At 41.0% G+C, this 25,622-nt stretch overlaps 1 protein-coding gene across 3 annotated transcripts in view; it reads right to left on the reverse strand.

Annotated features, from left to right (window-relative positions):
- The window catches only part of Tmeff2 (transmembrane protein with EGF like and two follistatin like domains 2), a 282,612-nt gene that overhangs the window by 28,317 nt on the left and 228,673 nt on the right, over window positions 1-25,622 (reverse strand). For all 3 annotated transcript variants that reach the window (XM_048456057.3, XM_048456056.3, XM_085684183.2), the window contains exon 8: window positions 900-1,023. In XM_048456057.3, coding sequence (XP_048312014.1) covers window positions 900-1,023 — 124 coding nt within the window. The remainder of the gene's footprint in view (window positions 1-899; window positions 1,024-25,622) is intronic.

Below are 25,622 nucleotides of genomic sequence, written 5' to 3' on the forward strand. Positions count from 1 at the left end.
AGCCTTTAGCACGTGACCGTGAATTTCTTGCAACTACATCCTGAGGACTTTTTCACGGGTCTCTGGAGGGTGTAATTTAATAACTGCTGCAGAGGGAGGGACAGCAGAACTCTCTGTGTCGTGTCCACTCTGTCTGTTGAAGAACAGGCATGTCCCAGGGTATTCTGTGAAAGGAAACAGGTATGGGAGGCAGCTGTGGGTGACGGACAGGCAGAGGGAGACAGACAGACAAAGAGAAGCAGAGACAGAGGGGCAGGTGGAGAAAGAGACCCAAGCAGTGTTGTTTCTTTATTTCTTCATATGCCAGTGTATATTAATTTAAATATAAATATGTTTTTATTTTAATTTGACATCTCAGAAATAATCTCTGTATGTTCCAGACACAAGTCGATATTTATAAACTGTATTTATAAACTAAACCCAGACAAGCAATTTCTTTCTGGCTCTTCGGAGCTTGAACTGGAGGCATAGCGGCCAATCGTCTCATGATCCTAGGCTTTGCAGAAAAGAAAGTGAGTGGCCAGCAAAATTACATAGTTCATAGATGATCTGGAGTGTTTTGGAAATAACCTCCCCCGAAATACTAAGGGAGGAGTACCAATCTCAGCTCTATATTCAGAGGGAAAGATGGTGAGCAGAAAGTGGTCCATGCCACTAAAATTATACTGCAAGAACAGAGTGGTGTGCTGTACACTGAGTGTATAAGGTTTACACACATCTCTTCATCACTCTGTGTGTGTGTGTGTGTGTGTGTGTGTGTGTGTGTGTAGGAGAGACAGAGACTTTAATATTGTTCCCCTGTTTAAGCAGAATGTACACCAATGTTCCGCTAACACTTACAAGCTAGTTTCTACATTTCAACTTTATGCTTTTGAAAAGTTTAACCAAGAAAATATTACCTGCAAGATGGCTCCTGCATGTTGATGGAATGTTCACACTTCCCGTGCATGCAGAAACCATTGTAATGTTCTGGGCAAGGTATGTGGTGTTCTCTGACGCTTTCTTCTAATTTGTTAGCGTTCTCTGCGAATAGAGATAAAAGCAAGCACCCCTGTAAATACCCTCTGTGCTGGATAAGATCAACTGGCACATTAACAAGCAAAGCTCCAGTCGGCGAAGCTATTGAAAAGGGCAAGGACTAAAAGGCCATGCTACTGAGGAAAGAGGGAGAGAGAATTGAAAGACAGACGTCTTCACAATTATGTTTAGAGAGGAAACTGCAAAATTACCCAGAGCTTTTTCGGGCTTTTATGCAATTTCCTACCTCTTTAACAGCCAGCGATGTGGCCACGAGTTGTCAGATAGCTTTAACGCTCCCTGCACAGAGCCTGTACATTGATCATAAAAATAATCCAAGAAGAGATTCTCGATTTTTTTCAGTTTCAAAGCATAACTTCTCTGAGAGCGAATTGCTCAAATGCCTCGCTACTTCTCAACATGAGGGCTAAGTTAAAGTATGGCTGTGTTCAATTGTTAAATAGTTTCTAGACCAAATGCAGATTTCAACAAATGCATTCTGTCAGGCATTTTTATAATATATTGTGAGTGTGAGAGGTTTTTTTTCTTTTTGCACCCATAAATTTTCATTGCCACAATAATGCAACTGGAGATTGTTCTAGAATCGCTTGTATAGATAGTCACATCTATTTATTTCAACCCATACGGTCCTACACCTCGCTTGGGCAAAGCAGTAGCGCTGGCCCTGGGGTGTGAGTGCAGGGAAGCAGGACCCAGGGTTGTGTGAGCAGGAGAACTGGCCCAGCTCCCGCTCCCTGCTGTCTGTGTTGGAAATCTCACCCAGGTGGGGAGGGAAAGCTAGTGGGGTGACCAATCCAGACTCCCAACCAGGGCTCTGAGTTAGCTCAGCCCAGCATCCACTGTAGTTCCAACTGCTGGAGTGTGCGAAGGGATCCGACCTGCAGATCCAAAGCTGCAGGATCTCCATGACACACGGCAACAGTAGGCTAGCCAAGGGAGCCCCCGTGAGGGCCCAGGATCAATAGTGCAGCAAAAGTCAGAGACCTGGAACCAGGCAAAACTCACCGCAAAGAATTTACAGGGAAAGACGTAGGAACTAAAGAGCGTACGGTGTGACTCTCTGGACCACACAGCAGCTTCCACACCAAGACTTTTGTTTGTTTGGTTTGGATTGTTTTTTATGATTTTACTTTTAAATTTTGTTTGGCGGGGAGTGGGATGTTACAAGGGCAGAAGGCAGAAGCGAGGGTAAGGGGAGATGTATGGGATTGGCATGAATTCCACAAAGAATTGATAAAAAGTCAAAAAAAAAAGAAGGAATGCAGTGTGAAATTTAAACTTAAGGAAAACGAAACACCGTATATTCTAAAATAAAACACTTCTGCTGTCATTGGCGGTTCTGTTTCCTAAGGTTTTTATAAAAACACCTGGGTGCTTTCGGGCTCCTGTCTGCTCAGATATGTTGACTACACATTTGCCACACCATCTCCAAGCGAGTGACTGCTCAATTTCTTCCGTGTTTCTTTATCGTGATAGAAGGTCTGGGTTGGAGAGATGGCTCAGTGGGTGAGGATGCTTCCCGTGCAAGCGTGAGGACCTGGGTTTGGCTTACATCATTAACGTGAAAAGCTAGGTGTAGATGCGTGCACACCTGCAACGCCAGTGCTGTGGGAGTGGCGAGCAACAGAGGATTTGCTAGGGCTCATGGTTTCCCGTTTTGGTCCGTGTTCAGTGAGAGACTCTGGCTTAAAGGGAAGGAATAAGGCAGACAGGGATTTACGAGGACACATGATATTCTCTTCTGGTGCGTACGTGTGCACACGTGCGCACACACACACCACAATAAGGCACACATATAGACACACATACACGTACATACCACACCACACACATACAGGCACACACACACACACACATACACACACACCACACATATAGGTACACACATAGACACAGGCACACACAAAGACACACACACACACAGGCATACACAAAGGCACACACACACACACACATAGGCACACACATGCATGCACACACAGACACACACACACTCATACAACACAGTTTTGCCCTCATTGTCTCTTCTGAAATACAGTATTCTTAAAAATTTCTTCCTGGATCAATGAGAAATATAACTTTATCGGTCTCAATCTATAGGTATTTTTCAATCTATAAGTATTCTTCAGCACCATAGTAACTGGGGCAGTAACTGCAAGTTAATGATTGTTTTTTATGCAGTGGATTACTTCCCATGATTCGTACACAGGGGCGCCATGTTTTATTATAGCATATCCTTATAACTTTCACTGGCAGTCATGGGTGATAAGCGTATTCATCAGGAATAGGATGGGCCTTTGCCATTCGTGAATTAGATGGATGCATTATTTATATTTAGGAAGAGCCGCAAAGCATCCTTCCATACATTTTAGGATCTAGATGCCATCTGCAGATCATTAAAGTTTGAAGCAAACTGTTAAAATGGTTAGTGTTTTCTTTTGTAGGGGTATTTATGTATATGACGCTGGTGGGTAATAATTCAATGTGTATCCTAGATTTAGAAGGTATATATCATAGCCACGGGGGAGAGACCGCAGGTGACATTTCAGCACTTCATTTGTTTTGTCTGTGATATTTCAGCTATGGTGTAGTTGATGATCTTTTGCATTAAGATGTTTCTGCACTGAAAATTGTCGCTAAAGTTCATGAACTACTTCCACAGAAAGAAACTGTGAGGCTATGGGAATTATTTTGGCATCTCCCATTCGTTTAAGTATTGTATACATTTTGACTACATTTTTTGGTAGGACACACAAGAAAATCAAAGTATGTAGTGGTGAGTGACATCTGACCAAAATGGAATCAGGGTAACCTTAGTGTTTAGATGCTATTCTTGGTATTCCTGGTTATTCAAGAATCCACGGAGAAGAGCAGGCTTATTTCCCTGCTGGGTCCAGATGGCCACAACTGGAGCAGGCAACCCAGGCCTGCGCTCTTTACAGAGGATTTCTAAGCAGTGGGAGTTGTTAGGCCCACTGCTCATGAAATGAGCCCGCACTGATTTCCACTCTTATTTCTGAATCCTCTCCGCATAGCAAACGACTCAACACTTCTATTTAGCGTTCGTTAGTGACACTCCAGTGCTTCTGGCACTCCCGTGTGTGGGGGGAACTTCTCCGACTCCCTCCATTCCAGTTAAACACAGTCTTTTCTGTCAGAAGATCTCTCGTCTTGTTAAAGGGCTGGGTTTCTTTCGGCTAATGATAAAAGAAGATCAAGAGTTTGTCTTAACTTGAAACCCATCCTTGAGGGTGTTTTTAAATTGAACCTTACCCCCAAACTGACAGTTTCTGATTTCAAACAATGTCCCATGTGAGCTGGTGTCTAGGTGCTACATGGGAGCATTTTTGAATGAAGGTATCGCCTCATTGTGCAAAGAGCTGGCTTTTTCCTGTTTCCTGTCTAAGCAGCGGAACATGGGAGGGGACCAGTCTCCATCATAAAGTCTGCTAATTAGTTTATTCCAGCTCTTGCGAGCTTAGAGGGCTCTGTTTTGTTGCTTGTGTGATACCGTCAAGTAAGAAAGAGAAATTGAAGATAAATGAGTAGAAGAAATGATCTCTGGGCAAGAAAATGAGGAACCGTCATCAATATATGTCGACAGATTTATAGTCAATCCCACCAAGGAAACCAGTTGATTGAAAACCTGAATATACGACCAGTTCCTGGGAAGCAATAGACACACTTTAGAAATGAGATTTTAGTATATTAAGGCAAGCAGAAACACAGAAATCTAATATCTCAACAAATATATGTATGAGTCATGGTAAATATTTGTGAACCTGAAGTTTATGTACAGTGGCTATTTAAGCAACAATAAAGCATTCAGAGATTTGAAATTATATAAAAATGATACTTTGGGAGGGTACGTATTTCTTTTAGTGCCTGAAAACTTAGACCTTGATGTCTCTGTTTTCCACTTCAATGAGGTTTAATGTAAGGGTTATACTCTCTCTTCTGAGAAAGGGAGCTAAGGTACCAACTCTTCATGTCTCTGCGCCAAGTTTCCCGTTAAATATTTACGTATCTAAATATTTATTCAGGAAGAGTCCATGAGCCTTCGAAGAGGTGCTCTCTGGCATACCTTGAGTTATTTGGGGGCAGAGCTACTACAACCACATGCCCATTGCTAGTCAACAGCTGTCAAGGGATGTTGAGGAGTTACGTTCTTTAGTATAGTTAGTTACACAGACTGCACTTTGTGAAGAAGACAGACGTGAGAAACCAGAGGCAGAACGGCACAAGATTCAGCCTTACCTTATGTCAAGTCACCTAGGAGTGGGTAGAAAGGAAACAGAGACAAATCGAGGGGCTCAGACTTGATTCAGTGTTGCTCAGAGTGAGGCGTGCTTGTGTGTTTACCTGTTATTCTACAGTCTTGATAGGGCACAGAAGGAAAACCAAAATTAAGGGATTGTTCTATTGCCACTAATCTCATAATCCTTTGGTTTTATTTTGACTCTAAAATTTTTGTTAAGATATAAATATTATCTTAATTTTTTAATATATATATATATATATAAAACTTTCTGTTATGATACTAATGGTTATATACAGTATTAACTAATCCTAGAGAAAGACTTCATGTAGCTCCCTGTCCATGATTCTGGGTTTGAGTCTCTATCAGGTAATTAGGAATTAGGTTTGTGTACTCTGGATACACTCCACAGATTGTGGTGTTTTAACTTCCCTGAGATTGGCAGCATATGACATAGAAAAAAAAATACCTAAGTTTTCTGCAGTGAACTGTGACCATTCTTAACAGTGACCTTTGTGTCTCCAAAAGGATGGTGAGTCCCCATAACGATTCCACCTGGATTGTGGTAGTGCCACTAAGCTGACAAACACCACCCAAAGATCAGCTCTGGACTGCCAACTGCTCAGAGTCAGTTCAAGGTAGCTAGCTGAGATGGTCCAGCCTCATGCACTATTCTAGCCAGGACTTCAGGTAAGACCTTCACTTTTTCATTACACAGAGACTGTGAACAAATGGTATAGCTAGCTCTCGCAGGACCTGACCATTGTCTTAAATTTCTCAGGGTCCTGTAGAGATGTTGTTGCCCCTCAGACAGGAGGAAGCAATCCAGAGAACACAATGTCCACATTCCCAAGAGGGTGTGTGTGTGTGAATGGATTTTGGTCATTCAGTGGGTTATGAACATTTATCATTGTCTAGAGGTATTGGTTGCAAATTGTTTTTGGTAATGGTCAGGGAAAAAGTGGAACAAAGGAGATTAAATTCAAGGATCTTATTTTGGAAAGACCAAAGAGGGATATAGAAATTATGGGATAAAAGTAGACTATTGAATCTACCTTTAAACTAAAAAATCAACTACTAGTCTTAAATATTTTATATTTGTGTGGATTTTTGTATAGTGATACAAATTTGATGTTATTTATGTTATACTATATATATGTTTTTCTCTTGCTTAAAGTATTTTTGTATATTGATACAAATTTAAGGTTATTTTTGTTAAAAGATATTGCATATACATTTTTACTCTTGTTTAAGGTACTGTACCTATGAAGCTCATTAACAACATAATGTAAATTTCTAGTCCTGGAAAGTTTTTATTGTAAACTATTTAAGATAATAGAGAAATGCAGGTTAGTAGTTAGTCACTTATTGCAATCAAATTTGTAGTCATGTTAAGTTTGTTTTCAAGGTCAAACAGAGACATATTTTAGATAGACAGGTGGTTTGAAAACACTTCAGAGATCTACAGAATACGGCATTTGAGATATTTTAATAATATAAGACTTTTTATGACAATGAGGCAAGTGTGCTCCTAAAAGCACCAATCTGTTTCAGAGATGATGATATGTATCAAAGAAACTCCATAGGGAGTTTGTTTTCTTTGTGGGTCTCTGATAGTGTTGAAGACAGTTTATAATTAGAGTTCTCCTTGTTAAGAAAAGGAACTCACAAAAGAGGTGCAATGTGGAGAGACATAAAAGGATAGAAAGTGAATTAGGTACAAAACTTTGAACTTCTCAAGATAGTATAGATAATGAGTATTTTCTCTAATTAGCCAAATGCAAATTGTAACTGGAGTTCCTACTTGATAACTATTTCAGTTATATATAATTTTACTACATTAAAGTCAAAAGCATCCATTTAATTAGACAAAAGGGGGAAATGCTGTGGAATTTTCTTTTTGTACACTGCAAATAAGTACTACTCTCATTGGTTAATAAAGAGCTGAGTGACCAATAGCTAGGTAGGATTTTTGGGGCAGAGAGAATGTTGGTAAGAAGGTCAGAGTTTAAGGAGTCCTGAGTTGACCCAGAAGAAGCAACTAGGGAAGTTCAGAGGTGAGGTAAGCAAGCCTTGGAGCAGCACATAGATTAGTAGAAATGGGTTCAATTAAATTGTAAGAGCTGGCTGGAGGCAAACCTAAGTAATTGATTAGTATTTATAATTAACAATAATCTCAGCATGGTTATTTGAGGAACTGACTGATGGGAAAGAAAGGTTCACCTACACATCCTTCCCCAGCCCAAATTTGAAATACAGTATTTGGAGACCTCACCTGTTAAAGCAAGGCATTAAGCTTCAAAGCGGAGACACTACCGTGTGAAACTGGCCTAAAATCAGCAATGTTTCTGAAGAGAGAATGCCTTTCTTCTGGTAATGGCTATAGACCGTCCAAGGAAGTGTTGAAAATCCAGTCATGCCATCTGTTCACACGCTTTCCAGTGGGCGTGTGTCCAGAAAAGGAAATTCGGAACAGAAAACTGAGAGCCCCAGTTATAGAGACAGGCGTGGACTACTATTCATGTACGATGATGTTAATTAAATATTTTCATAGCCAACCTGTTTCTCTTGTTCTGATGCTCTTCTCTCTTTTCTTGATATCTGTACAGCCTACAATGAGTGAGTAGCTCTGAGATTGTAACGTGAGAATCTAATCCGTTTGATAGTGACATATTTTACCGTATTTTATTTGAATTAAATGATTTGGCATTTTTGGTTATTTTCCTTTGTGACGGTGCAAGTCATTTTTTTTTTGTAAGATCAAAGATGAATAGATCAAATATCGTAAATGATGGAAGATCAGCTGTATTATACAGGTAGGGATCCCTTTGGGAAGATGGCATGTATAAATGATCAGATGATGTTTTAAAGTAACATTTCATGCGCTGGCTAATTTTATGTACTCTTGACACAAGCTAGAGTCATCTGAGAGCATGGAACCTCCATTGAGAAAATGCCTCCATACGATTCAGCTGTAGGAAATTTTCTTAATTATCCACTGATGGTGGAGGACCCGACCCATTGTAGGTGGTGCCTCCTCTGGGCAAGGGGTCCTGGTTTCTATGAGGAACAGTCTGAGAAAGCCATAGGGAGCAGGCCAATAAGCAGCAGTCCTTCGTGGCCTCTGTATTAGCTCCTGTCTCCAGGATCCTGCCCTGTATGAGTTCCTGTCCTGACTTCCTTCAGTGATCGGCTGTTACTGGAAATGTAAGTAAATAAACCCTTTGCTCCCCAAGTTGTTCTGGCCATGGTACTTCATCACAGCATCAGTAACCATAAGTAGACCAACCACCTTGCTTTAATCAGGCTTTTGTTTAAGATAAATCAAATCCATGGGTCAGGCGATCTCTAGGAAGGAACTGATTCTCTGTAGGTAATATGGAGTGAGTTGGGATGGGCCTAAGGATGAAAGCATCAAGAATTCAGTGCCCAGTAATGCATCAGAAAGGAAGGCAGACTTCTGCTCACCAAAGGACAGCTAGAGCTGCTTCCTAGATAAATGTGAGTAGATGCGAACAGTAAGTCTCTGGAGGTATAAAGAGGAAACTGGGCTACCCCTTTCCTGAGGCTAAAGTCCAGAACTATGCTAGACTAGATTACTTCATACATCTTGATTCCTTAAGCACTGAAAATAATAATTCTTTTGCTAATATGCAGTTATAATAGATTACTAGCAAGTGATTCTCTTTTATATCCTAAGAGAAAGACTGAATAGGGAGATTAACTGGAATATATTAAACAAAAGAAATCATTTTTGCCTTAGTTACAGGAACGTCATATTTTTTAAAAAGGGTAAAATGTCTTAAATTTTGACTAGGCCATAATTCAGGTATGTCACAGAGTGATCTCACCTATGCATTGTCTTCTTTGGGGAGGAAATAGATTTTGTGGGTTTAAATTCATCTTGTGGCATCCTTGTTTAATATTGCATATTATCTTGAAAAGCACACACATGAGTTACTAAGAGTGAATTATTATCTTTAATCTGCCTGTTCCTATATGCACAGTATATATATATATATGATTAAATATTTTAATGTTGAATATATATATAATATGGAGCTTTTTATTTATTTTTCCATTATTATTATTATTTAAATTTATTTTACATGCCAACCCCTCCCTCTCCTCCTCCTACTTTCCACCACCTTTCCCCCAACCCATCTCCCACTAGCAATGGAGGAGTGTTCCTTTTGCTCCACATTCCCTCCAGCATAAGTTGTCATTTGTGGTTTTGATCTTGGCCATTCTGACAGGTGTAAGATGGGATCTCAGAGTCAGATCTTGATTTATTTTCCCTGGTGTACAGAATTCCACCAGACTTTCCAAGGAGAGCTATAACAGTACTCCTCAAATTGTTCCAAGCAATTGAAACAGAAGGAACATTGCCAAATTCCTTTGACGAAGATAACATAACCCTGATATCCAAACCACACAAAGATACAACCAAGAAAGAGAATTACAGACCAGTTTCTCTCAACATCATCGATGCAAAAATACTCAATAAAATACTAGCAAAATGAATCTGAGAACAAACACATCATGGGAAAAACCATCCACCATGGTCTAGTTGGCTTTATCCCAGAGATGCAGGGATGGTTCAACATATGAAAATTTGTCAATGTAATCCACCATATCAACAAATTGAAAGAAAAAAATGCACATGGTCATCTCAAACAATGAAAAAGCCTTCAACAAAATTCAACACCCCTTCATGATAAAAGTCTTAGAGAGATTAGAGATATAAGGAACATATCTAAACATAATAGGGACAATTTACAGCAAGCCGACAACCAACATCAAATTAAATGGAGAGAAATGCAAAACAATTCCACTAAAATCAAGAACAAAACAAGACTTTCCACTCTCTCCGTATCTACTTCAATATAGTACTCGAAGATCTAGCTAGAGCAATAAGACAACAAAAGGAGACCAAGGGATACAAATTGAAAAGGAAGAAGTCAAACTTCGCTATTTGCAGATGATATAGTAGATTACAGAAGTTACCTCCCAAAACTCTTCCAGGCACTTTTTAATTTAGTGACAGGAAGGAGAAACTCTTGTACAGACCCCTCCTAGTCCGGCCCCTCTCAGGAAACTCAGATTTAGTCTTTTCCTACTTACTGTCTTATCTCCAAAGTAATTTTGAAATAATTTTATTTAACTAACTAGAAAAAAAATGCCCAACTGTGCCTTGTATTTGCATTATGGCTGAGACAGAAGTAAGTCATGGATCTGAAGCTGTCCCGTGTTTGTTCCTATTGTTGATGAGAGTTGGTCTTGGAGAAGGTAGTCGGTTTCTGAGATTCCCTCCCCTATTACAATAAAAACAGGAGGTGGTGGGAAACCTCATACAGTTTGAATTGTAAGTTAAGGATTTTTTGACCAGAAAGGTGTTCTGGGACTGCGGAATAAATTCTGAATACATGAAATATGATGCGAGTTCTTCCAATAGAACGGGTTCCACAAGGGGCTCACCTGCTGCCATCATTTTTTAGGCATAGATGAATAGATGAGATCAGTCTCTCTGTCTCTGAGGCTCTGGGACAGAGACTCCAGAATGCTAGGTGAAAGTCATAACTGGGCACACAGGACAGAGGCCAGGACACAACCATCACTCAGTCTGAGAATCATTTGGGAACCTAGGGAAGAGTGACCCATTCTGTAAAGTGCTACAATTCAACATGTTCCCCTTCGACTTAAGCGTACCACCCCCTACCCCTTGCAAGCATAAATTGCTTGTGAGAAATCTTCCCTAGAGTGTGATGTGTTGGTGGGCAAACAGAGGTCTCCTCCCAGGACTGTGAGTCTTGTTTATGAAAGAATTCAAGAACTGATTCAGAAGGAGCCTTCAGAACAACGTTAGTGCGTTTAAAAGAGAAACCCCAGGGAGGGCAAGCCGAAAATCTCAGCAGCTGCTCAGAGAAGGGAGACGGTGAAGGAGAAAGGCCTTTGAGTTAGACATTAGGTTTACAAGTAGCCACATCCAAGAGGGAGGTAGCCTCAGAGAAATAGTCGGAAAGTCCAAAGTGCCAAGCAGAGCACGCGTGGGATCTGGCCAGCCGTTCAACTAAGGAGACAGAAGAGAAGAAAGAAGAAAAGTGAGGTCTTCTCGAGACAGTACTCTAGGAAAAGCAAGGCCTCATGATGGGTCCATAGTAACTGCACACAGAACATGGTTTCTGAGAAGGAAAATTATATCATCTCCTAATAAGAATAATTATTCCTCTCAACTTTTAAAGCATGATTTGAGGCAAATTAAGCTTCTTCCTGACCAGGGACATGACAGGCTTGGCGATATTACACCTAAAGTTTGGATAGCTTGGAACGTTAGGTCTCTCATCAAGGCCAGAGGTAGAGTCTACTGTTTTGACCAGAAGAAAATAACTGTCTCTTAATTGGCCTCCACAGAATGGTTTCAGCACCGCAGCTACACTGAGATGTAAAAGTTTGCCAGCTTGGCTGTGAGGAGAGCTATGGGCAGAGTGAGTTAGAATGTAAAGATCTGGTTTCTTATTCCACATCAGGCCTGACGTAAACTGTGAACAGACATCATCTCCTAGATGCGTTCTTTGGACATCTAATTAAAGACAGTAGAAGACTCTACTTTTCATGTTACCAGATTTTCAAGCAAAGCCTTGATGGTGTTTTCAGGATTTCCTGCATTTGAATTGGACTCTGAAATTTAGGTAGCAATCTACGGTCTGGGTAACTGAAATGCGAAAGTATTTTGCTATTTTCCTGGACTCTTACTAGTTACGTTTCAAACCACAATGTGTTTACAGAGACGAACACGGAACAACCTGTGAAACCTTGGGAGGGCCATTTATATGTAATATTTTAGCTATGGCATCTAGACGCAGTTATTACAATTCAAGGGTTTGCTCTAATGAGGCTTTTTGAGAGTTAGCCTAAAATCCTAGATTTCTAAGGGGAAAAAATGGTGTTTCGTTTATTATTAAGAGCAAAAGATGCACATTTTTGATGGTTTGCTTTCTTTGACTCAGACTTGACAGAGTTCCCCATCGTGAAGAGAGCAGCAGTCGGAGAGAAGATCTGTTGCATCTCCAATGCTCTTTTCCCGGATTTTCTCTACAGTCAAGAGCCCATCTTTCAGCAAGTGGGCTACTCGTAGGTTTAGAGGCTTTAGCTTGACGACCTTTAAAAACCACCATGACTTCATAGAACTTCAGATGGCTTTAACAACCCTTGGGTCAATATCAGGCCTTGGAAAGAGGCATGGATCCATGATTCATTAGTCTCTGGGGCATCAAGAGCTAGAGTTGCCTTGCTATTATGGGATGGATTTGCTCCAGCTCCGCCCCCTAGGCTACCGTGGCTTTTCTTTCTGCTGGAATTCTTCTCTTCAAACGTTGAAGTTTACTAGGAACTTTAGAGAAGGAAAAACCCAAGGGAAGGAATTTTATTACAAGGACGTTTCCATTTCTTTTGTCTTCAAGTAAACCTATGCCTTTCTGGCCAAATTTATATGCGTAGAGGATGTTTGGGGGAACATCTTTCAATGAGACTTCTTTGGTGACAATTCTGAAAACTACTCTAAGTGACAACAGAAAGAAGCCATGGGTCAAGGCCATATCTATTTTAGCTGCCTGAGCGGAGTGTCTAGCTACTTCCTTCTCCTTAGGTAGTATATGAAGAAGCGGCTAAACAGTCCCGATAAACATTATCAGGTAATATATTTGTTCTTACTTGTAACATGAAATTAAGGACCCACAGAGAGTGCTAAGACCGAAACTAGACACAGTGACAACAAAGACTTTAATAATAGAGGGACCACAGGGACCCCTGAAACCAAGTGCAAAACCCAAATTACAGAAGCCAAACAGCAAGAGTCCCTCTGTAATATGTTATATGAATATTATTAAAGTAGCTGCGGTGTCTAGCACTGTTACATGCTATATGTAATACGTTATACATAATGTGAATGGTCTCTCAGTGAGCTTGTTGTCTTTGAAACACAGTCAGGAATAATTAAGACAAGATGAACGTAGATCTACAATTATTCAAGGACCCACAATAAGACTATCACTGTTTGAATATATAATGTGGTAAAAACACTTCACTTGTAAGAGCCTCTCAGGGAAGATTTATAAACTGTTTTGTGCAGATCATGACACCAATAGCCAAGTAGATTTGATGATATTTTTGGGAGTCTGCATAGCAGACAGCTGAGATGAGGTGTTCGCTTATTCCAGCATCCCCCACACAGACTGGCTTTGGTTGGGAACTGGGCAACCCCCCCCCCCCCCCCCCCCCCCCGCTGCAAACCCTCGCTTCTTCGCTTCACTCTGAATGCCTTCTCTCCTGCTTTCTTTCCTTTAGTTCAGGGCAGGCCCTCCTTGTGACTCCCGCCAATACCTTCCTCAAGGTCTCTCTATATCAGTCTTGTTCTCCGGTGCCTTCCACTCTCTGCTCCATCCGCAGCTGAACATATAGCATGACAATGGGAAAATAAACCGGAAGTCTTCCTCAATCCCGGTCTCTCCCCAGCATCATCTACACCCCCTTTTCACTCCTTACCTTGACTTCTACTTTGTCTTTTTCTACTTTGTCTTTTCCCTGTAGCTCTCAGAGACCCTGCCGTGGGCAGGCGGAGCTGCCGAGGGCAGGCGGAGCAGAAGCGACTTTGTTCCTAAACTCTGTGTCCCAGCTTCTCCCAAGCAACTGTTCAAACTCTCTGGATTATTTGATACAGCTCACTACTTCCTTCTTCCTGAAGCCCTGACTGTGTCTGGTCTTCGTGAGTGCATCTTCATCCTCGCATGGTGTGTGTGCGTGCACGTGCTTGCGTGCGCGCATGTGCGTGTGTGCGTGCACGTGCTTGCGTGTGTGTGCGTGCGTGTTGTCGCTCCTTCACAATCAGTTTCTCAGGCCCCTGCTTTCCAACAAAGTTTTATACATCCTTATCCTTTACTCAGACACTTCTTTTCTTAATCTTGACAAATTATGAAATGGACACACACACATGCTCTCTCTATCTCTGTCTTTCTTTCTCTCACAAAGAGAGCCTTTATCCCTTTAGCCAAGGCTTTTCCCATCACCTAAGTCCGTGTAAAGCATGGGCAGCGGCTCTTAAATGAAAGGCTTATAACCACCTTTGTTTAGCGATTGAGAAATACGGAAACGGAAGCCCTTTGACATTCGTGTGGGTGGTATATCACAAAACTGCCTTGGAACTTGGTCTCACCAATTCCAACTCCGCCAGTCACACTGTGTCTGTGGGACCAGGAACAACACCTCCTGAAAGGCAGTCTGCAGCAGCTGGCTGGCTGATTAGAAGCTGAGCACCGTGGAGAGACGGAATGCTGCAGGTTCCAAAGGCTAGTTAGCTTATCTCAGTCTAGTTCTAGTGTTTTAGAACTGCTACCCCTTGCCCACATCTGTGCGGGAACTAACACCTTACAGCTAACAAACCAAAGCCTCTTAGCACCTATTAACTTCACAGACCACTGGTGTCCATCAGCCCAAGAGCAGAGAATGCCACCAGATAGCATCTTGAGCCTCTAGGAAACCTCCACCATCTCGCCATCTCGTTGGACCCACCTCTCTGACGTTCCTGCTAATGTCTTTTTAATCTTGCCTGATTGGTGGCTTTCTTTGTTCTGTAAAGCTATAGAAAACTTCCTGAAACTGACTCCGTATGGAAGCAAGGAAATTGGGGTAACCCAGATCTGTGTTCTTGGATCACTCAAATCGGCCTAGAATAAACTTCTTCCCTTCAGAAGGAGAGCTGTGGTTTTGTGTCACGGTATTGCCCAGCAAGAGGCGGAGCTTTTGATTGACAAGAAGGAAAGACATTTCTATTAACAAAATAAAACAGAAACAAGGCATGAATTTTCTAAACAGAAGCTACGATTCTAAAGTAATGAAGCTCTGCTTTCATTTCTGTTTCGCCATACAGCCATTCATTTATTCTCATTCCTCGCCGTGCCAAAACTGTCACTGCTGACACCCTTGGCGGTAATGGCAGTGACCGAGGCTGGTAATCAGCTTGCTTTTCTACAGGACGGCTTCATGAACGGGAGAGCTTTTGTTATTTCTTCAGCTAAGGAACAAAGGTAGAGAGCTTTTACTCTTCAGTAAGCTTTCACGAGTTGAGCCGCTAAAGCACTTTGAGAGAAGATACTGGGAGTAACGTGTATCTATGGGAACTGTTTTAATGCTCAACTTTGGCGGGGGGGGGGAGGGGGACGACACAAAAGGAACGAACTAAAAGACTTGTAACTTTAGTGGCAAAATAACTTCTAATGGTTATGGTCGTTTAACACTATTTCAATGGATTATTCAAGTTAATGCTCATTTCTAAATATGAATAACTATTTAGACTAGAAATTGTAAACAGCTATGATTATAGGCACTAAATAATGTAGATAATGAGTGATATATATATGATATATATATATATCATATATATATATATATGGCTGCCATAAAATCTTAGAAGATGCTTTTGTTGTTCAAATACCTCTCAAACTGTGTGTGTGTGTATATACATGTTTGTGTCTCTGTCTATCTGTGTGTACGCTGTATGGATGCATTATGAATTATTTTCTGTGTATACAAAATTTAATGAAGTAAATGCTGGAGTGTAACCTTCTGTTAAGGCAATGCTGCTCACTCTATTGCTCCCACGAATGAATTCCCTGGCTTCTTCTGATGGTGCATCACCATCAAAGGGACTGATCTTTTAAAAAGTCCGTTCTAGGTGACTCTGGCATTCCACCCGAGGATCAAGACAGCTGACTTCATCCAGCTGTGTCCTTCCTTCTGTCTTTGTTCTGTACGATCAGCTAGTTTCTTTACCACTCTAGACCATTTTTGTTGTAGGGCGACTGTACCATGCTTGGCACCTTCTTGGTCCCAAATCTGTGTTGGCTCTCAGAATCCTGAGCTATCAAGAGTCACAATCAGTCATGGACTGTGAGCATGCAAGCTGTGGTTTGTCATTTGCTTCTTTCCCTATGTTCACCCTTTCATGTCGCGAGAAGCCCTCAGGGGCCTTCAGCTGGCCAGTCCCTTTTCACTATAGGTGGTCATCTCTGGAAGCCAATACTTGAAAGAATGTGTTGTGTGCCCTTCCCACATGTGGATGCTTGTGAAGTCTCCCAAGAAAGTCCGGTTAAACCTGGGCTTCTTTAGTGACTCTTAGTAACTACCAAAAGACCAACCAGACTTCCCTGCATGAAAGCTAACAGAGCTTCCTTTTGGATGTGGGAATGAGTAAGACAGCTGAGGAGAGGTACATCTCGTACCGATGCTTATGATGGCTTCCGTTTCCACGTGGCAGGGAAGGAATGTTGGCTCTGGGCTCATAACTACTTAAGTTCAGCTAGTCTGCGGAAAAGATAAAGTCACACATGGCAAGAAGGACAGGAAAGGCAAAAGGAAATGTCCCGGAGCAAGATTACCATGTGTGGCCATGTGATAGCTGGGGGGCAGTCAGACTGAGACAAACAGCTACTTTACACTGGGAAATGCTAATAAAAGGACAAGCCTTATGTAATCAGAATTCCTACTCATTTGCTAATACAGCCTCTCCCTTCCCTTTCCCTTCAGTTCCCTCCCCCCCTTCCCCACCCTTTTCCATCTTCTTCCCACCCTAATCCAAGTCGGGACAGAATTTAGAACCTCTCTGGATATGACCACTGAGCTATACCCCCAGCCCTCTTTCTATGTTTTATCTTGAAATAGGTTCTCATTAAGTTGGTCAAGGTGACCAACTTGAACTCGCTCTGCAGTCCACACAGGTCTAGAACTTGCAGTTCTCCTGCCTCTGTCTCCCAAATAGCTTGATCACTGGCCTGAGCTACCAGGTCTGGCATTCCCTCTGATTTGAGGAGCACCTGGTTCATCCATCAGATGGCACTCTGGGGACACTAGCCAGGACATCTCCAAATGTTTCCCGCCAAATGACACACAGAAAACCTGACATTTAGCTATTGGTACAGGATACAACAACCGACATGGGAGCTGTAGTCACTTGAGCTATCCTGGGGGCCAAGGACACTTCTGCCATGTATTTGGGACACATGAGAATACTTGTCATTAGTCTGAGCCCCCTTTTCTGTCAGACTGTGTAGTATGCTGGGCTGTCTCAGTGGGTTTGGGACATGAACTGACACAAAGTGGGTACTCAATATTTAGTATAAGCATAAAAGACATATGTGGCGACCAACCGTCTGTGCCCTGGTGGAGGGAAAGAGGCCTTGAAAACATGCCTTTGCATATTTGTCTCTGAGAACCAGCCGCCCGTTTTAGTGATGCGGTTCTCTCATGACCCCAGTATCTGTCTTACTGGAAAAGTAAAGTACAATATGGCGGAGAAGGATTTTGCTCAATGAAGGGTCTGCAGCCATCATGGCAGGAGTAGGTGCGCATAGGTTAGTGCTATATTTGCTCTCCACTCCAGCCTTCCTCAGTCAAATAAGAAGGACAAAAACGTTCTGCTAATTGTCGGCGACAAAGAAGGGCATCTATAAATGCATTGAGGAGCCAGTGTAAGCAAATGATGGGTTTGCATATTTCTTCCAAATGATGTCATGGCCCAGAAAGGGCAGTTGGAGAATTTATAGAATGAGTTTAGTTTCATTTACAAATCTGGAGTACTGCCATGTGATGGTATCTGACTAAATTAATGTAAGTGTTCCTCACTGAAAGGACAAGAAGACAATACTCTCTTGTGTAGTCAAGGATAAGGCAGGGCAGTTCTCAGAACCATACATAGTTGATTGTGCAATGCATATTTTTAAGAATGAGTTTGCCAATTCAAACTAGGATCCTAGATAAAATTGATTTTTAAAAAATATGCAAACAGGATCTAAGACAGAATAGGGAAGTTTTGTTGATAGTTAACTTTTTAGAACAGTTAATGTGTAGAAAGCTAATTGTTTTGATGGCATTTTTCTTAATACATATCATTTAATCAAATATATCTGTGTTTGAGCAGAATAAGAATGTTGTGGAAGGTCCTATTACTTTCTAAAGCAAAAGTTTCAATACTGTGAGAATCCACCCTCGATTTCCACGCCCCACCTCCCCCAACTTAAACCTGCTGTAGAAGCATTCTGTCAATAAAAGCATTCTTTCAAAAACTTATCAGCGAAATCTTATCTGTCTACTGATTAATTGAATTAAAAAAACATTTTTTAAAAATTTCTATAGTAGATCACACCATGTTCCCTCAAAGTAGTAGGTCATATGATGACAGAGGCAGAAATTGGAGCTATGGACCAATACATGAGGCAGATTCAACTAGCGAGAGACAACTTGGTCCTCACCCCTTCTTGACTTTCAGACTTTGGGCATCTGGGATTCTGACAAATAACTTTCTGTTAGGTCACCTGTTTGCAGCAGGTCATAGCAGAGCCTTAGCAAATGCAGTTGCTAATTGCAAACAATCTCTTACGCTGATGACGTCACTTTTCAACATACACATGGAGTGATGGGGTGAGCTGAAGACTGGTCGTAGTTGCCATGTGACTTGGAGAGTGTTGGCTTTGGTCTGCTTTCCCAGCATAACTCAGCAGAATCCTGGTCATCCTCAGATAATCTCCAGTTGTCTGATAGTCTTAGCTTTAAGCTCATATGAAAGTACTTGAACATTTTACTTGCGTTACCAAAAATATGTCTTGAAGATGTCAATTCTAGTAGCTCCAGTAAAGGCGTTTTAAGACCTCGAGGAAACTTTTCCAAAGGGTTATTCTTTACTTATTTAGCTACTTCTCATCTTTAAAAAAAATGACCATTGTTATTATTCACTCTACCATAGAACAAATGGTTCTGCATTTTCATGCTATTGCCTCAAAGTAAATGATAAGGAAGCTAACCGACATCAAGGACCCTTTTGATAGGCAGATTTTGGGTCACATCTAAAGGATGCTCTTGCGGTTCTGCTCTGTCTACACATCTGGATGCTCAAAAGATGGCATTTCACACGGAATCCAGTCTAATTAAGAAAATGCAAGACTTTTTTTTGGCATGTCCTGTATAAGAAGGATTTAAGTATTCCATTAAGAAAATTTGAAATGTTCTCTATTTCATTAAGGAGAGCTGAAGATGTAATGTCCTGCTATTTAATTAAGATAACTTGAAAATGAAATGACTGATTTTCTGGTTGATAGAGAGAATTTCAAATTGAGATACTCTTGTATTTGAAATACCGCTAAGCTATGTGTGTATGCATGCACATATATACATAGACACAGTAAATTGCAGACAATCACCAAGCATTTTAAACAGCTAAAGATTCCTTTTTTGATTTCTAGCTTGAAACAACTGGCTTGTTTCTGATGCTTTTATAGCCAGAGATGACTTTAAATAGTTAACTCCAGATGGGTGATTCTAGAAATAGGTAAGGATGTTGCATAACTCTACCCAATTTCTTTCTACCTAGGCACTATTTAGAGCTTGAAATAAATTATCACCAAAAGCTACTTGGTAGTCTCAAGGCTTGTCTACCTTTTCACGAGTCTAGCCCCCACCCAGGGTATAATTTACACTCTTGAAGTACATGGTAAGCCACTCAAGAAATCAATAGAGGTTATAAAACATGTACAGTTTTGAATTTGGAGAATCAAACATCTATTTGGTGGATTGACATAGAACGGCTGACAGTACAGTTGCAGCTCACAGACGACCGTTTATTTAGAAATAGAAACAAAAATGAATATATTCTGAAACAGAAGTGGAAGGTGATAGATAATTTAGAAACCCTCACTTCTGCTTGAAGAGATGGTGTTAATATCGACCTATCATTTTAGGCTCTTGGCATTTGACCGTGTAACCTTTTGGATTCTAAAAATGTGAAAAAAATATATTTCCTCTCATGAGGTGTCTAAATTTGCTACTGCTTCCCTCTTACTCATCTAATTTATGTATCAACCGATTCACTTAAAACAGTGACTTATTTCCTCCGATGTTTTAAACCTAAGGTACAAGTTACAGAGGGTTTCTTACCTGAAGTGTGTACATTAGACGATGAGATAGACAACGGACAAAAGCAAATGACAACAACAGCAACAATAGAACTCAACATGTCAGCTTGAAATATTCCAACAATCATCCAGGCTGTTCAGGTACTGCACAGTGGGGCAGGAAAGCTATTTCAGAAGATGTGTAACAGGTGGGAAGATGTGTAGTACGGAAGAGCAATGAAAGAACTGGCCAGCTGCAGAGCCCAGGGAGTGTCCCTGAAGGAAGGAGTGGCCCACACCAAGAAGCTTCTGTCAGCAGCAGGGGAAGCCGGGTAAAGGAGGAGGAGAAGCAGAGACGGGCAAGGGAGATCAAAACAAAAGGAAGATGAACAGGTGTAGAAGGAGTGGCGGGCTACTTCCCGCCGCCCACCTGGCTAGCTTTACCCAAAATAATTACACGGAAACTGTATTCATTTAAACACTGCCTGGCCCATTATCTCCAGCCTCTTATGGGCTAATTCTTACATCTTGATTAACCCATTTCTAATAAACTGTGTAGCACCACGAGGTAGTGGCTTACTGGGAAAGATTCAGCGTGTCTGATCTGGCGGCTGGTTCCATGGCGTCTGCCTCATTGCCTTTTTCCCAGCATTCTGTTCTGTCTACTCCACCCACCTATGTTCTGACCTATCAGGCCAAGCAGTCTCTTTATTAATTAACCAGTGAAAGCAACAGAAATACAGAAGACCCACCTACATCAAAGAGGTCAACCAAAGACCCTGTATGAGCAGAGCTGTGTGTATCAGGAGAAGGAGCAGGGAATATCAAGAGCAATGGGAAGCCATTTGGAAAGTCTCTGGCATAGCTCACTGGTACAGAAAATGAATCAATGAGGGGACTCAGAGGGAGCAAAAGACACACAGGAAATCAGTACAGATCGCAGTTTAGATAGACATTGTCTAAGTCTAGGACATGGGTAGTCAGGGAGAAGAAGATTCTTCAGTGCCAAATCTGTCTTAGAGGACGATTGTGTGTGTCCCATTAAGGAACAGCAGCAGGTGCTGGTAACCTTTGGATTCCAGCACTTTGGATACTGAGGAGAGAGAGTCATGAGTCTGAGGCCAGTACTTGCTAGAGGTCAATGTCCTGTTGCTGTTAACAAAATGCCACGACGAAGGAAACTATAAAAAGAACGCGTTTAACTGGGGGCTCCTGGTTCTAGAGGATCAGAGCCCATGGCCATCATGGACAGAAGAGTGACAATAGGCAGACAGGCATGGCACCGCCGCAGTGGCTGTGAGCTTACATCTGAGCCACAAGCAGGAGGCAGAGGGACCTATCTGGAATGACACACTTTGGACACCTCAAAGGCCACCCCAATGACACCTCCTCTAACAAGGCTTCACCTCCCAATCCTGCCCAAACAGTTCCACCAAATGAGGACCAGACATCTAAATGTGTGAGCCTATGAGGACTGCTTTCATTCAGAACACCACAGAGACCCTATCTCAAAAGAAAAAAAGTAGGGGGACACCCCAAAAGACTAAATCGTGCCTTAAGTAGCTAAGTAATGGCACTTTGTATCACGGAGACCTTGAGGAAAAATAGTTTAGCTTCAATGCAAATATGTCAAAATACCTCATGGTTTCTACAACATGGTGATAATTTTATGTGTATGGTTCAATGTGTATAAAATAGAATTGCATAGACTGGAAAGAATTTACTGTTTAGCAGAAAACTACTAGGGGCTGAACTATCTAATACTAAGCAATATTAGGAAGATTACCTAGAGGCATAAAATGTACCAGACAGAAGGGAGGCCATTTATGAAAGTCTGCAAGACATTGGAGAGGCAAGCTTAAAGCCCAGGAGGACACATTACGGAGTGCCATGAATTGAAACTCTGGAGAAACATCCCCGAAGAACGCTTTTAAGCAAAGCATCTCTGCCTTTGAAAAATGTATCACAAGGGAAGAAGGTTCTTTAAAGATAGTAAGTTTGTAGAATTGCTTTCTTCAGCTTGTGTTATAGAACACGGGTCATGTACTGGTCAAAGGACTATTAAATGATATGGTTATTTTATGATAACTTTAATGCTTTCAAAGTGTCACTCCTACATGACAAGTGCAACACTCCCCAGGATAGTAAATGCACATAAGCATATAAATGATTATTTGCACATTTATAAATACATAGATAAACAGACACATGTTATGGCTATAAACCACACACACAAGCATATAAATGATTATTTGCACATTTATAAATACATAGATAAACAGACACATGTTATGGCTATAAACCACACACACACATAAGCATATAAATGATTATTTGCACATTTATAAATACATAGATAAACAGACGCATGTTATAGCTATAAACCACACACACACACACACACACACACATACATACACACACACACACACACACACACACAGAGAGAGAGAGAGAGAGAGAGAGAGAGAGAGAGACAGCACACTCTTTTATCTGCACACATCTTTGATAAGTTAGGAGGGAGAAAACAGACATACTTAATTAATTCCTACTACCATACATGTTAAATGCAGCAACTGGCTCCAGACACTGTGTGTCTCTAACTCTTAAAGTCAACACTGACAGACATGCAGATGCACAGAGGTTATTCAGAGTGAAGAGAGAGTTCTGGACCCCTCACATCCATCTTTCCAGGGCTCAGTTTCATGGGCTTCTCAGTGTCTCCACAGTGACTGGCTGTTTCAGGGCTGGGCATGCAGTGAGACGGAGCAGCAAAGAGACGGTCATCTGGATAATTTCAGCCTGGAAAACAATTTGGTCTGAAGGTACAGATAATTGAGACAGAAATGTTTTTTGGCCTGGAGAGATTCCCGAGATTGCCTTACTCCTCCACTTGAGACTGCAGGTGGAGTCGTAACCATCGGTGTTTCAGGGACTAATAGAAACTGCGCCATTCAACGTGAAGAATGGGGTTTTCTGTAGATAGCTCAATTGCTTAGTTCTAGATTTTTTTCATAAAAATGAAGTATATTGGATATTTTTCATTACAAAAGCAATTCACATTGAGTTGACAACAGTAAAAAATATAGATAGTAAGAGAACAAAAGAAAGAACTCAGATTGTACAGCCTAAAGAAAAGTGCCACCACCATTTTATTTATATCTATATCTATCTATCTATATATAATATATATGTGTATAAATGTACTTTATATATGTAAATATATGTACTTTATATATGTAAATATATGTACTTTATATATGTAAATATATGTACTTTATATATGTAAATATATATACATGTACTTTTAGGATTTGGTTATTTTGGACTATGTATAAATCTCTCTCTCTCTCTCTCTCTCTCTCTATCTCTCTCTCCACTTCTCTCTTACTCTTTCATTTTTCAAAGACTAGGAAACTGAAGTGGTAGACTCACGGAGATTGTTTTCCACAGTGTCAGAGAAGAACTATGGTCATTAGAAAGCCACAAAAGACTTCAGCCAGACAGTTGTTCTCAGAGAAGCCTCAAGAACATCAGATGACATTGTTAGGACAGAATATGCTTCACTAACTCTTCAATAAATATGCTTCAGTATGCTCCACTAAATTTCAAAATCTGTGAATTAAAAGCCTCAAAATAGACAGTGTTATTACTAAGATTAAGCAACATCGTCATCTAAAATCAGGAAAAGTGGGAATTATCTGACATTTTAGCAACAATGTAATAGTTAAATTACAGTACAGCAGAAGGGGAAATATTATTCAACTAGAAAAAGACATAAATTTTGATGGTGCATCAAATGAATAGGATTTCAATTCCAGCACACACACACCAGTATGACTGCACATGGATATGCATGCACCTACACACATACTTACATTGCACACCCAAGTATACACGCGCACACACACATAAACATGTATACGTACTTCCACGCATACACCTGCATACATACGAATACACACCTACAAACCTATTTGCATATACATACAAATACATACACAAATCCACATATACATACATGAATATGTGCACAGACAGTATGTGAAAAACAAAACAGAAACTAAGAAAAAAAGATCATCAAAGGTTGACAGTAATTAGAGATTTCTTACAAGTAAGTCTTTATCATGAAAACTATTTGCTAAGTTTTAAGTAATTTCTTTTGACCTGAAAGTAATGGGGAAATCTTTAAATTTAAGTGTTTTTACTCTTATTTCTCTTATTTGTAAGATTTAGTAGACCCAGAGATTTTTGTTATTTATTCAGAAACTCTTACAATAAAGAAATTCAACATCATCCTTCAACATTTTTAAACTCAAACCTCCAACTTTTGCCCTTACAGTCTTGTACAGAATATAGTTTCTTCAGTGTGCCGAGAGAGGGAGAAAGAGAGAGAGAGAGAGAGAGAGAGAGAGAGAGAGAGAGAGAGAGAATGAAGAGAGGGATCATGAGAGAGAAGACATATATATTCTATTTGGCAAGGCCAAAAGCAGCTAGTGGCATTGGAAGGTTAGAATTCCTCCCGTGTTTTTAACTTCTGCTACCTTGCAAACACCAGAGGGAACTATTTCGGAGTTCTGACGTTGCCAGAGTTGGCCGGCCTGCCATTCCAGTGCGCTGTCAGGTGAGCAAGCTCAACATGGGATTTAGCATTTGCAGTTTGGAACAGTGGACCATCCACTGGAGAGAGATGATTAGTTTAATACGGAGAAGATGAGGGACAGCTGTGTGCAGTCTCCTCCCTGTACCACACGGACCCACAAGAGCCCCTCATCATCTTTTAGGTGAGAGTATGCCAAAGAAATCAAGAGCAAGCACAAGCTGGAAGAACCTGAGGTGCAATCTTTTCATTCATGGCATTATCGAAGAAATACTACACATAAGGAAATTTTCCGATGGTTTCTCACTATGCAATCAATATGTTCTGGGAGTCAGATGGTATGTTAAAAGACGGCAAATTTCCACAACCCTGAGAGTAATCTCATTTTCATGTGAATGGGGTCCCCATGCCATTGTCTGAGTCTGGAAGCCAGCATCCCTGCTTACTAGTGGGCATCAGGAAATTTGTACATGCTTCTGCAGCTGCTTTGTCGTCTCTAGAATGGAGACAGAATGCCCATGTTGGTCACAGACAGACTCTTGCTGAGACTCCAAGGCGGGGGTGAAGAGAAAAGAGTTCAGCTGAAGGATGGTAAGAAGTAGAACCAATTGGGAGATTCTCAGTATCAGCCCAGATGTCTCTCAACGGATGAAGCGGTAGATAGACACAATGGAATTTCACGCAATTGTAACAACAACCGGCACGCTCACGACCATGAATGGAAATAGAAGCCATCGTGGGACGTGTAATAAACCAATTTAATAAACGTGATTTCTCTCGTCCATGGAATCCA

Source organism: Myodes glareolus, chromosome 27 (assembly GCF_982192425.1).
Source record: "Myodes glareolus chromosome 27, mMyoGla1.1, whole genome shotgun sequence".
NCBI lineage: Eukaryota > Metazoa > Chordata > Mammalia > Rodentia > Cricetidae > Myodes > Myodes glareolus.